Here is a 10,649-nt window from a genome sequence, read left to right as displayed (position 1 = left end):
GGATCCTGCTGCCCTGGCCTGAGCTCAGCCTGCACAGAGCGCCCAGACCTGCTCCCTGCCCAGAGTGGGCGGGTCAGGTCCTCCTCGCGCGCGGAGCTGCGGGGTGGCGCGGCACCTTGGGCGAGAGCCGCGTCCCTCCGGCGCGATGCCCGCGGTGCCCAGTGTGCCCGCGCGGTGGCGCCGCCGCACAGTCCGGACGCTCTGGCCCGCCTCGCTCGTTAGTGCGGCTCCGCGGGCGGGGGGCGGAAGTGCGGGCGGGGGGCGGAAGTGCGGGCAAGTGGGAGAGCGTGGGTTGGATCCGTGATCGGGGTCGGGCTGGGGTCGAGCCGAGATCGGGGTCGAGATCTAAATCCGGATCCGTGCGGCCGCCATGAAGCGGGATGTGCGCATCTTGCTCCTGGGAGAGGGTAGGACCCCGGGCTTGGGAGCTGGGTGGGGGTCTTGGGGCCACCGGGGTCGCGGCGAGGGTCCGGCCTCATTGGGGCTGGGGCGCCGCGCTCTTGGCCGCTGCGCTGACCGCTCCGCCCCGCGCAGCCCAGGTGGGAAAGACGTCGCTGATCCTGTCTCTCGTGGGCGAAGAGTTCCCCGCGGAGGTAAGAGCCGAGCGCGGCCGCACCCCTCGGTGTCTCTCCGGCGCGACCTCCCTCTGTCCCGGGCCACCTGTACGCCGCGTCTTTTCCAGGTCCCTCCCCGAGCAGAAGAGATCACCATCCCCGCAGACGTCACCCCGGAGAAGGTGCCCACCCACATCGTGGATTACTCAGGTAGAGCCGGCCCGCCCAGCCCACCCTCCGCCTCTGCCCAGGAACAGGCATTTGGGCAGTTCTGCAGTAGTGTGTCTTTTCTTTCCAGAAGCCGAGCAGACGGCGGAGGAGCTTCAGGAAGAGATTGACAAGGTACAGCGTGCCCTGAGGGCTCGGGAAGGGGGTGCTGATCACTTAGGGCCTGGGTGCGGGCTGCTGCCTCCGCCTGATCTGCTTCTCTCTCCGAGGGATTAGACCAAGGTGCTCCTGGAGGCTTCGCTAATCCCTCCCTGACCTCCCAGTGCCGAGAGTCGTCTGGCTCCTCTGACTCACCCCGCTGGGAGCTGGGGAGAAGAGGGGCCCTGGTACCCACACAACATGGCTGGCCAGCCCTTTGGCTCAGTGCGCCCGTTATTTGCTCTTCTGGTGGGCTCTGGGGAGCAGTCTCAGTGTTCTTCAAAGTGACCCCTTAGGCACCTCCGTGCCTTGGCCACCTACCCTCCCATCCCGTAGTCCGGTCCACTGCTCCAAGCCTCTGGATCCTAGTGGGTGCTGTGACCACGGCTGTAGGTCATCGTTGCTCATGTGCTGTCACCAGGAGGATCTGTACCTGAACCAGGCTGCGATGGGGGAGGTGGGGGCGGGTAGCTGTCCCTGTAGTTCCTGCTGTGTTCTGGGGCGTTGCTGGGCAAGGGCAATGGCCACTGTTACTCAGAGGCGGCCTTTTCGCCACAGTCATCCTTCACGGCGTACTTCGTTATTCTCTCTGCCCGAGATGGCAAGGGAATGCAGGGCTGGGGTGCCAAGTGCTGGGGGTGGCGGTGTCGGTCCTGAGCCCTCCAGGAGCCTCACTGGCCAGAGCTGCAGTGCTCGGGCCTGGCAGCCGCAACACCCCCACCACCAAGAGGGACTTGCCAAGTCAGAGCAGCTGACGGTAGCCGGGGAGCATCGGCTAGAGGGGCGTTTCCAAGGTCTCTGGCCCCATCAAGGGCAGCGTGAAGCAAGGAGCCCGTGGTCACGCCGTGCCTCACCCCCTTTCCCGCAGGCGAACGTGGTGTGTGTGGTGTATGACGTGTCTGAGGAGGCTACCATCGAGAAGGTGAGGGGGTAGAGCTCCTGACCCACCCCGGTCCTTGCTGCTGGCACCCACCTCCATGCTGCCCTCCATACAGACTTCAGCTGGACACCTTGCTGACCCAGGCCCTGGGCGACTTGTACTTGTGTCTGGCCCCATCTCTGACCAGCGCATCAGGAAACCTTGCAGAGCCACTCTGGGTGCGGGGGCCTGTAGCCAGGACCCCGCAGCTTCCCCGGGGAGCTCCTGTGGCCCTGTCTCCCCACAGGGCCCGTGGGTGGTCAGAAGTCTGTGGAATGGGGTGCCGTGGGCTGCTGATCCCGGGTCCCTTGGGTGTGTCTGCTAGGATCACATGAGGTCCCACCTGCTGTCCTCTCCAAGCGGGCACATTCCCGGTATCTGTGACTTTGTCCCTCTGTGGGCCTCGACCTCCCCCTTTAGGCGTGAGTTCCGGGTGGGAGCCGTGGGGCAGGCAGGCCCCTCTCCTCACGGCTAGGCCTTGCTTTTCAGATCCGCACCAAATGGATCCCACTGGTGAACGGGGGTACCGAGAGGGGCCCCAGGTAATGGGCAGGGCCCAGGGGGGTGGGCCCCGCCAGCTCCCCCACCCACGGTGACCATGGGTCTCTCTCCCCAGAGTCCCCATCATCCTGGTGGGCAACAAGTCAGACCTGCGGGCGGGCAGCTCGATGGAGGCCGTGCTGCCCATCATGAGCCAGTTCCCTGAGATCGAGACCTGCGTGGAGGTGAGTGGCGGGTGAGACCGGGAACCCAGCACCGAGGCCCCGCGGCCCGCGCCCCTGCGCCGCTGTCCCCGGGACCTCAGCCGGTGTCCTTGAGGCCGGGTGCAGCCTTGCTTGCTACCCTGTGCCAGCATCTCGGGGGCCCTTCGAGTCCTCTGATACTGGGCACGTTTCTGAGTCTGTCTCCGTGGCCACCAGTGCTCTGCCAAGAACCTGAGAAACATCTCGGAGCTGTTCTACTATGCACAGAAGGCTGTGCTACACCCCACGGCCCCGCTGTACGACCCTGAGGCCAAGCAGGTGGGCGACAGGCAGGGTGAGGAGGTGAAGCTGACCGGCGGGGGGGCGGGGGGCGGGGGCGGGGGGGTACGTGCTGAGCCGGCTGTCCCTGCAGCTGAGGCCCGCGTGTGTCCAGGCCCTCACGCGCATCTTCAGGCTCTCAGACCAGGACCTAGATCAGGCGCTCAGTGACGAGGAACTCAACGCGTTCCAGGTGCGGCCCCCTCTGCTGCTGGTGCCCACCCCTCGAGGGCTCAGCTGCGCTCCGTGCCTCGGGTGCCCTTAGTGACGCTGAGCAGTCGCTGAGGCGGCTGGCCGGCTGACGGCGACTTTCCCTCGGGGGCAGAAATCCTGCTTCGGGCACCCCCTGGCCCCCCAGGCCCTGGAGGACGTGAAGACGGTGGTGTGCAAGAACGTGGCGGGAGGTGTGCGGGAGGACCGGCTGACCCTGGACGGTGAGTCCCGACGCCCTGCCCGCCCCATGGGAGCAGGGGGGAGTCAGGCCGCGCCCAGCGTCACTCGCCCTTCTGCCCCTTCCGGGACAGGCTTCCTTTTTCTGAACACGCTGTTCATCCAGCGTGGCCGCCACGAGACCACGTGGACTATCCTGCGGCGCTTTGGCTACGGCGACACACTGGAGTTGACCCTGGACTACCTTGCTCCGCCGTGAGTGCTGGGCGGGGCGCTGGGCTCCCCCTCTCTTCTCCGTGTCAGGCCGGTGCCCGGGGGAGGGGGGGGCGGGGGGGGCTCCTCAGCAACCCCCATCGCGGGGAGGCAGGCTGGGAGGAACGCGTGTGGGCGGGCTCTGCTCTGCCGAGGGGGTGATGCGGGAGCCTCCCTGTCCCGGGACACGGGGGGTGTGGGGAGCGTGGTGGGCCCGGGGCTCCCTGGGAACCAGAGAGCCCCTGCCACCCCCACAGGCTCCACGTGCCCCCCGGCTGCAGCACCGAGCTCAACCACTTCGGTTACCAGTTTGTGCAGAGGGTGTTTGAGAAGCACGATCAGGTGAGGGTGTCGTGACTCCCGCCGTGCGCCCCCCCAGCCCCTCCAGCCTCCAGGCACACGTCCCCACAGCCTCTCTGCCTGTAGGACCACGATGGCAGCCTCTCGCCTGTGGAGCTGGACAGCTTCTTCAGCGTGTTTCCAGCTGCGCCCTGGGGCTCCCAGCTGCCTCTTGAGGTCCCCACCGAGGCGGGCCGGCTGCCCCTGCACGGGTACCTCTGCCAGTGGACGTGAGTGCCACCCCTGCCACCGCCCCCTCCCGCTCGGCGGTGACAGCACGCCTCCCTGGCCTCACGTCCCTCCTGTCCCCCAGCCTGGTGACCTACTTGGATGTCCGCCGCTGCCTTGAGCACCTTGGTTACTTGGGTTACCCCACTCTCTGCGAGCGGGACTCCCAGGCCCACGCCATCACAGGTGGGCATCCGCCCTCTCACCCCAAGCCCAGCCCCTCCCGGGCGGCCCCCTCAGTCACGCCCTGGCTGTCTGTCCACAGTCACGCGTGAGAAGAGGTTGGATCAGGAGAAGGGGCAGACGCAGAGGAACGTCCTCCTGTGCAAGGTGGCGGGAGCCCGCGGAGTGGGCAAATCCGCCTTTCTGCAGGCCTTCCTCGGCCGCCGTCTGGGGGTGAGCGTCCGAGTATCCCTGGGCGAGGGGGCCCAGCTCCTGCCCCGGCCCTCCCCCCACCGCCCGAGGGGCAAGGGGCTCTGGGCGGCTTCTAGGCCGGTGGGCTTCAGACGCCTCCCTCCTCCATGCCAGGATCGCAGGGAGTCCCCCGAGGAGCCTGCCGTCTACGCCATCAACACAGTGCAGGTCAACGGGCAGGAGAAGTACCTGATAGTGAGTGTGACACCCCCCCCCCCCGGGATAGACCCCGAGTCCGTGCTGGGGGACCTGTCTCAATGTGGCCCAGAGGGCCAAGCCCCGGACCCCTTCCTGAGACCGCCCTGTGTCTAGCTGTGCGAGGTGAGCGCAGACAGCCTGTTGGCTGCCGCACCCGATGCTGCTTGTGACGTGGCCTGCTTGATGTTCGATGGCAGCGACCCCGGGTCCTTTGCGTTCTGTGCCAGCGTCTACAAGGCAAGGCCCCCACCCCTAGTCCCTTTGGGGCAGTACCCTGGCCCAGGCCACTGGGGATGGCACCCTGACGTGGCCCCTCTCTCCGCAGCGCCACTACATGGACGGGCAGACCCCCTGCCTCTTCGTCTCTTCCAAGGCTGACCTGCCTGAGGGCATCTCGCCACCTGGCCTGTCGCCTGCAGAGTTCTGCCGCAGGCACCGGCTGCCCGCCCCTGCTCCGTTCTCCTGCGCCAGCCCGGCCAAGCTCAGCACCGCTGTCTTCACCCGGCTCGCTGCCATGGCCACTTTCCCGTGGGTACCGGCACACAGCCCCTGTGGTGGGAGCCTGTCCTCAGCCCGGTGACCGGTAGTCTCTGTCACCGGGAGAGCAGGACAGCTGTAACCGTGTGGTTGGAGTCACGCAGGTGCGGGGCGGGTCTGGTCTCGCTGGTCGCCCCCTGCCGTGGGAGCCCTCTTGTTCCCCACGCTAACAGCCCCGTGGGCTCTGGGGCTTTCCAGGAGGCGGGTGGGGGTGTGGCAGCAAGCTTCTGGGCAGCGTCCCGGAGGCGCCTCCAGCCGGCCTCTCTTTTCCTGCAGACACCTGGCCCACGGGGAGCTGCACTCTACCTCCTTCTGGCTTCGGGTGACACTGGGGGTCATCGGGGCTGCTGTCACTGCTGTTCTCAGCTTCTCACTCTACAGGGCCCTGGTGAAGACCCGATGAGGCCTCAGGGGCCCCCGGGGGGTTGGTATTGGGGCCACGTGCTCGAGGGGACCTAACTTCTGTCTGAACCTGGTTTCTGGGGACACTTTGCCCACTGCCCTGCCTGTGCCCAAGACCCGTGGGTGGGTCCCGAGGTTCTGGGGGCACTGGGGATCATGAGTGAGGAAGCGTGTGACCCCAGACTCCAATAGTTCTCAGGGCTCCAAACCTTTCTGGTCCCAGGCAGCCAGTGGGCGTGAAGGGTGTCGGAAGACAGAACTTTGGGCCGGAGGCGGGGGCAGGAAATGGTTGAGCACCGTGTGGCCTTCCTCCCTGGTTTGGAGACGGGTCCAGTGCCGCACCCCTCTCAGAAGGCATCAGCTCGGGTGTCCTGATTAAACTTTGCTGGTGTCTTTTGCATCTCGAATCCTGCTTTCGGAAGACAACTTTTCTTGAATCCGCTGGAATGTGTCCTTTGTCTCGCATGGGCTTGAAGGCTCACCACTGGCTCCCACGCCTCCTCCAGGTCTGGGGCCCACTCTGGGGTCTCATTCGCGGCCCAGCCGCAGCTTACCAGCCTCTGCACCCTTCAAGGTCCGTGCTGGCCTGAGGGGATCTGCTACCTGAGAGCCTCCCGATGCCCCGCCCCCGGGGCCGGTGTGCCCCCGCAGCACTGCCTCCCCACCCCCACCCCCAGTCTGACCATCCTGTTAGTTAGCGAGGCTGTGGTGTATGGAAGATGGGGGACTCTGCAGTGGGACGGGGGCCCGCCCAGATGTCGCCCTTCTGGTGTGGTCTGGCCCCAGCCTGGGGTATCTGCCCTGTTTCCTCAGGCCCTGACCAGAGGCCTCTGCCCCTCTCCCTGGGCAGGGGACAGCCAGAGACCCCAGCCTGCAGGGCTGGGGGTGGGGGGGCCCGGCTTAGGGCTGGGCTTCAGCACTTCTTAGTGTTCACTCGGTATGTGTTCTGGGGTCTGGAGCAGCGAGCCCGTGGTGTGGCGGGGTGCCCTTCCTGCCATCGCGGTCCTGAGAGGCACCTTCCCCAAGTCCCAAAATGCTCTTTGCAGGAGTTGGGACGGGGGGGGCGGGGGGGGGGCGGGGGAGGGGCTTGCTGCTCCACGGGGAGGCTCAGGCCTGCTGAAGCGTCTGGGGTTGACTCCGAAATTGTCCTTCCAACATGCCTGCCAGCCTTCCGGCCCGCTGGCCCACAGGGGCAGCTCTCACCTGCCTTAGGGTGGGGCAGGATGCTCTTTGTAGCCACTGGGGTTGCTGTGATGACACATTCCTTTGGTCTCTGTCACCTCTATTGCCAGAGGGCTCTGCTTGCCATCCCCAGAAAGTAGCGACCTTTCCTAGCCAGCTGCAGCCTCGTGGGCATTGGGGCTCTGCCCCAATGCCCATGGGTCTGTCTCGGCTCCCAGTGAGCTGGAACTGGAGGTCCTGCATTGCAGCATCGTGGCTGCAGGAGTGGTCAGGGGCCTCCAGGCCCAGATGGGTGCTGGGGCTCAGCCTCCACGGGCTGAGCAAAGAGAGCCGCACTGAGCCTGCCCGACTCCTGCTAGTTGCCCTGTTGGACTTGGTTCCCACACGGAGGGGCTGTGGTGCGTTCTTAACGCCTGGGAGCAAAGCGTGTCTGGCGGGCCTGCCGGCACCTTCAAGGGAGCCCTGGCCTGGTAAAGACTCACAGGCAGTGCGGTGGTCAGGAAGGCTTCCCCGAGGGGGTGGTTTCAGCGCTGAGGCCCCGAGCAGAGGGGCGCGCGAGGGAGGGATCAGGACGCTGCCCTGTGACTCAGTTTCCCAGTCGCTTCCCCGCGTAACGAGCGGCCCCGGAACGGGACGGCAGCAAGCGTGGCGGCGCGACCCCAGCTCCGGTCGCGGCTGTTCCTGCCCGCGGCGCGTCCGCAGGCAGGGCGCGCGCGTGTCCCGGCCGCGCGTGGCGGGGCGGGCGGCGGCAGCGTGCGCGCGGGGGCGGGCGGCTCTGGCTCGGTGACGCGGCGCCGAACGGAGCGGGCGGAGCGGGCGGGCCGGGGCGGAGCGGAGTCCTCCGCAGAGCAGCCCCTTCCGGCCGCGGCCGCCGACCCCGGCCCCCGGCCCCGCCTGGCTCTATGGACAGGAGCTCGCTGCTGCAGCTTATCCAGGAGCAGGTGCGTGGGGTGGGTGGGGGGCGCCGGCACCGCCCCCGCCGCAGCCCTCGGCCCAACGTTGGGGTGGGCCGAGGCGACGGAGCTCCCAGAGAGCCGCGGTCCAGCCCCGGCTTGGCGCCTAGCCTCTCAAGCCCCCTCCCCCACGACCTCGGCCCCCCCTGCGTGTGACCCCAGGAGAGGGCCAGCCAGACCAGGGAGCCTGGGGAGGTACAGGAGGGAGGGAGATTGTGCTCAGACCTTGGTCCTATCCTTCCAGGAGGATGGGCAGGGCAGAAATGAGGCGGGGAGGCCCCTAAGAGCTGTAGGAGCTGAAGGCCTGGGACCCAGGCACTGGTGTCCTGGCGGCTCCGGGGACTACGTGGGTACAGAGGTCTGGTCTCAGGGTGCTTGGAGCCTGCCTCTCCCAGCTGGCCTGACCCACCCTCAAGCCTTGGCCGGCGGCCCCCCCCCCCCCCCCCCCCCCCCAGCAGCTGGACCCTGAGAACACAGGTTTCATCGGCGCGGACACCTTCACTGGCCTGGTGCACAGCCATGAGCTGCCTCTGGACCCAGCCAAGCTGGACATGCTGGTGGCCTTGGCCCAGAGCAACGAGCGGGGCCAGGTCTGCTACCAGGAGCTGGTGGACCTGGTCAGTGCCATAACGGGCAAACAGCAAGGGTACGGGCCCAGGCCTTGACAGGCACAGTGCCCTGGCCAGAGTGGGGTGGGCGGGCAGCCCTCACTCCCTGCCCTTCCCACCAGGGAGGGGTTGTGCACTTGGGGCAGGGCCTCAGACTCTGCCAGAAGCTGGGTGGGGCCAAGGGGGCAGGGTGGCTGGGGGTGGGTGGGCAGGGAGTACGGCGGCCCATGCTTAGGCCCCCCCCCCCCCCCCCAGATCAGCAGTAAACGCTCAAGCAGCTTTAAGCGGGCCATCGCCAACGGACAGAGGGCCCTGCCCCGGGACGGGCTGCTGGATGAGCCAGGCCTGGGCGTCTACAAGCGGTTTGTGCGCTACGTCGCCTACGAGATCCTGCCCCGGGAGGTGGACCGCCACTGGTACTTCTACCGGCACCGCAGCTGCCCACCCCCCGTGTTTATGGCCTCGGTCACCCTTGCCCAGGTGTGCCCACCTGTCCACCCCTCTGGGAACCGCCCCCGTGCCTGGCCTCGCCTGGCCCTAACCCCTCTGTCTCCCAGATCATCGTGTTCCTGTGCTACGGGGCCCGCCTCAACAAGTGGGTGCTGCAGACCTACCACCCTGAGTACATGAAGAGCCCCCTCGTGTACCATCCCGGCCACCGTGCTCGAGCCTGGCGCTTCCTCACCTACATGTTCATGCACGTCGGGTGAGTCCGGGCCCGCCTCTGGCATCTCTCTGAGGGCGTCAGGAGGACTCCGGCCCTCGAGGCCAGGGCCGCTGGCCTGACCGCTGCCTTCGCATCTGTTCACGCCCACACGGCCAGCCTGGAGCAGCTGGGGTTCAACGCGCTCCTGCAGCTGATGATCGGGGTGCCCTTGGAGATGGTGCACGGTCTGCTCCGCATCAGCCTGCTCTACCTGGCCGGCGTGCTGGCAGGTGAGGCAGGCGCGTGCCCCCTGGCCTGGTCACTGGTGAGCCTCGCCCTCACCGCTCTCCCTTTGTCACACAGGCTCCCTGACTGTCTCCGTTACCGACATGCGGGCCCCCGTGGTGGGGGGCTCTGGTGGGGTCTACGCCTTGTGCTCGGCACACCTGGCCAACGTCGTCACGGTAACAGGGCAGACTGTGGGGCGGGCGCGGGGAGGGGCCCACGAGGCCTGTCTCACAGCCTCTGTCTCACGCTCCGTCAGAACTGGGCTGGGATGAGGTGTCCCTACAAGCTGCTGAGGATGGTGCTGGCCTTGGTGTGCAGTAAGTAGGGGGTCAGGGGGCTGGGGGGCCTCAGCCTCAGGCCAGCGTGCCTCCCACCTGCGGCCTCTCTCCGCAGTGAGCTCCGAGGTGGGCCGGGCCGTGTGGCTCCGCTTTTCCCCACCACTGCCGGCCTCGGGCCCGCAGCCCAGCTTCATGGCACACCTGGCGGGTGCCGTGGTCGGGGTCAGCATGGGTCTGACCATTCTGCGCAGCTATGAGGAGCGGCTTCGGGACCAGTGCGGCTGGTGGGTGGTGCTGCTTGCCTACGGCACTTTCCTGCTCTTTGCCATCTTCTGGAACGTCTTCGCCTATGACCTGCTAGGCGCCCACATCCCCCCACCACCCTGATGGGCTCCTCAGGGCCACACAGGCCGGGGTGCGGGCGTGTGTGGGCCGGCCACCGGGCGAGCCCGCGTGTCCGTCCGCTGTGAATGTACATCTCAAGACTGCTTGTCCTCCGTGGGGACCGGTGGGTCCTGTAGCCCACGGTGTCCAGGCCAAGCCTTACATCAGCCCCGGCCACCCCCCTCCCAGGCCTGGGGAGGTAGGACTGCCTGGCCGGGCGGTGGAGGTCCCCAAGTGTGGCCCTGGAGGAGACCCTGCCCCAGCCTCCCCACCACGATTTGCGGTCTGAGCCTTTTTGGAAGACGAATAAATATTTTACACAGCACCAGGTGGCTGCACCAGGGCTCTGAGGGCGGGCCTGGCCTCCTTCCCACTCGCTGAGCAGACCGTAAGGGCCTTTCCCTCCATGTGGACAACTTGGGCTCCTCCCTCACTCTTCTGCACTCCTATGCTGTGTAGGGCGGGGGGGGGGGGGGGTGTGTGGCAGGGGGGAGTGGGGTGGTCCTCACAGTCAGGTGAGAGTTCAGCAAGCGTTTATTGAGTTCCTGCAGCAGCCAGCCTCCTCCTTGGCCAGCTCACACCCAGAGAAACCTGTGGCCTGAGGTTACCGGGCAGGTGCAGGCCCTGGGCCACACCCAAGTTCACTCAGCCCGAGTCCTGCTCTCCTTGGCTGGCACGGTGTCATCAGG

The 10,649-nt window shown here is 67.1% G+C and overlaps 2 protein-coding genes across 8 annotated transcripts; both read left to right on the top strand.

Annotated features, from left to right (window-relative positions):
* Positions 1-251: 251 nt before the first annotated feature.
* On the top strand, positions 252-6,028 carry RHOT2 (ras homolog family member T2). Of its 3 annotated transcripts, none has more exons than XM_058710983.1 (19): positions 252-407; positions 535-593; positions 683-764; positions 853-896; positions 1,789-1,842; positions 2,329-2,381; positions 2,456-2,564; positions 2,760-2,861; positions 2,956-3,054; positions 3,187-3,295; positions 3,386-3,506; positions 3,761-3,845; positions 3,930-4,072; positions 4,156-4,256; positions 4,336-4,466; positions 4,599-4,679; positions 4,797-4,919; positions 5,008-5,210; positions 5,496-6,028. In XM_058710983.1, exons 1-19 carry the CDS (start codon positions 371-373, stop codon positions 5,620-5,622), a joined length of 1,863 nt encoding a protein of 620 aa, XP_058566966.1. In that variant the 5' UTR covers positions 252-370; the 3' UTR covers positions 5,623-6,028. The 3 variants fall into 3 exon arrangements, with proteins under 3 accessions (XP_058566966.1, XP_058566964.1, XP_058566965.1); XM_058710981.1 differs by having other exon boundaries at positions 5,008-5,214; XM_058710982.1 differs by having other exon boundaries at positions 265-407; positions 540-593; positions 5,008-5,214.
* Positions 6,029-7,560: 1,532 nt separating this feature from the next.
* Positions 7,561-10,285, top strand: RHBDL1 (rhomboid like 1). Of its 5 annotated transcripts, none has more exons than XM_058710970.1 (8): positions 7,571-7,744; positions 8,212-8,373; positions 8,620-8,844; positions 8,922-9,070; positions 9,188-9,300; positions 9,374-9,474; positions 9,555-9,615; positions 9,692-10,285. In XM_058710970.1, exons 1-8 carry the CDS (start codon positions 7,706-7,708, stop codon positions 9,961-9,963), a joined length of 1,122 nt encoding a protein of 373 aa, XP_058566953.1. In that variant the 5' UTR covers positions 7,571-7,705; the 3' UTR covers positions 9,964-10,285. The 5 variants fall into 5 exon arrangements, with proteins under 5 accessions (XP_058566957.1, XP_058566955.1, XP_058566953.1 ...); XM_058710971.1 differs by having other exon boundaries at positions 7,572-7,744; positions 8,215-8,373; XM_058710974.1 differs by lacking the exon at positions 8,620-8,844 and having other exon boundaries at positions 7,561-7,744.
* Positions 10,286-10,649: the final 364 nt, after the last annotated feature.

Source organism: Neofelis nebulosa, chromosome 18 (assembly GCF_028018385.1).
Source record: "Neofelis nebulosa isolate mNeoNeb1 chromosome 18, mNeoNeb1.pri, whole genome shotgun sequence".
NCBI lineage: Eukaryota > Metazoa > Chordata > Mammalia > Carnivora > Felidae > Neofelis > Neofelis nebulosa.
This window is presented reverse-complemented; position numbering and strand designations above follow the sequence as displayed.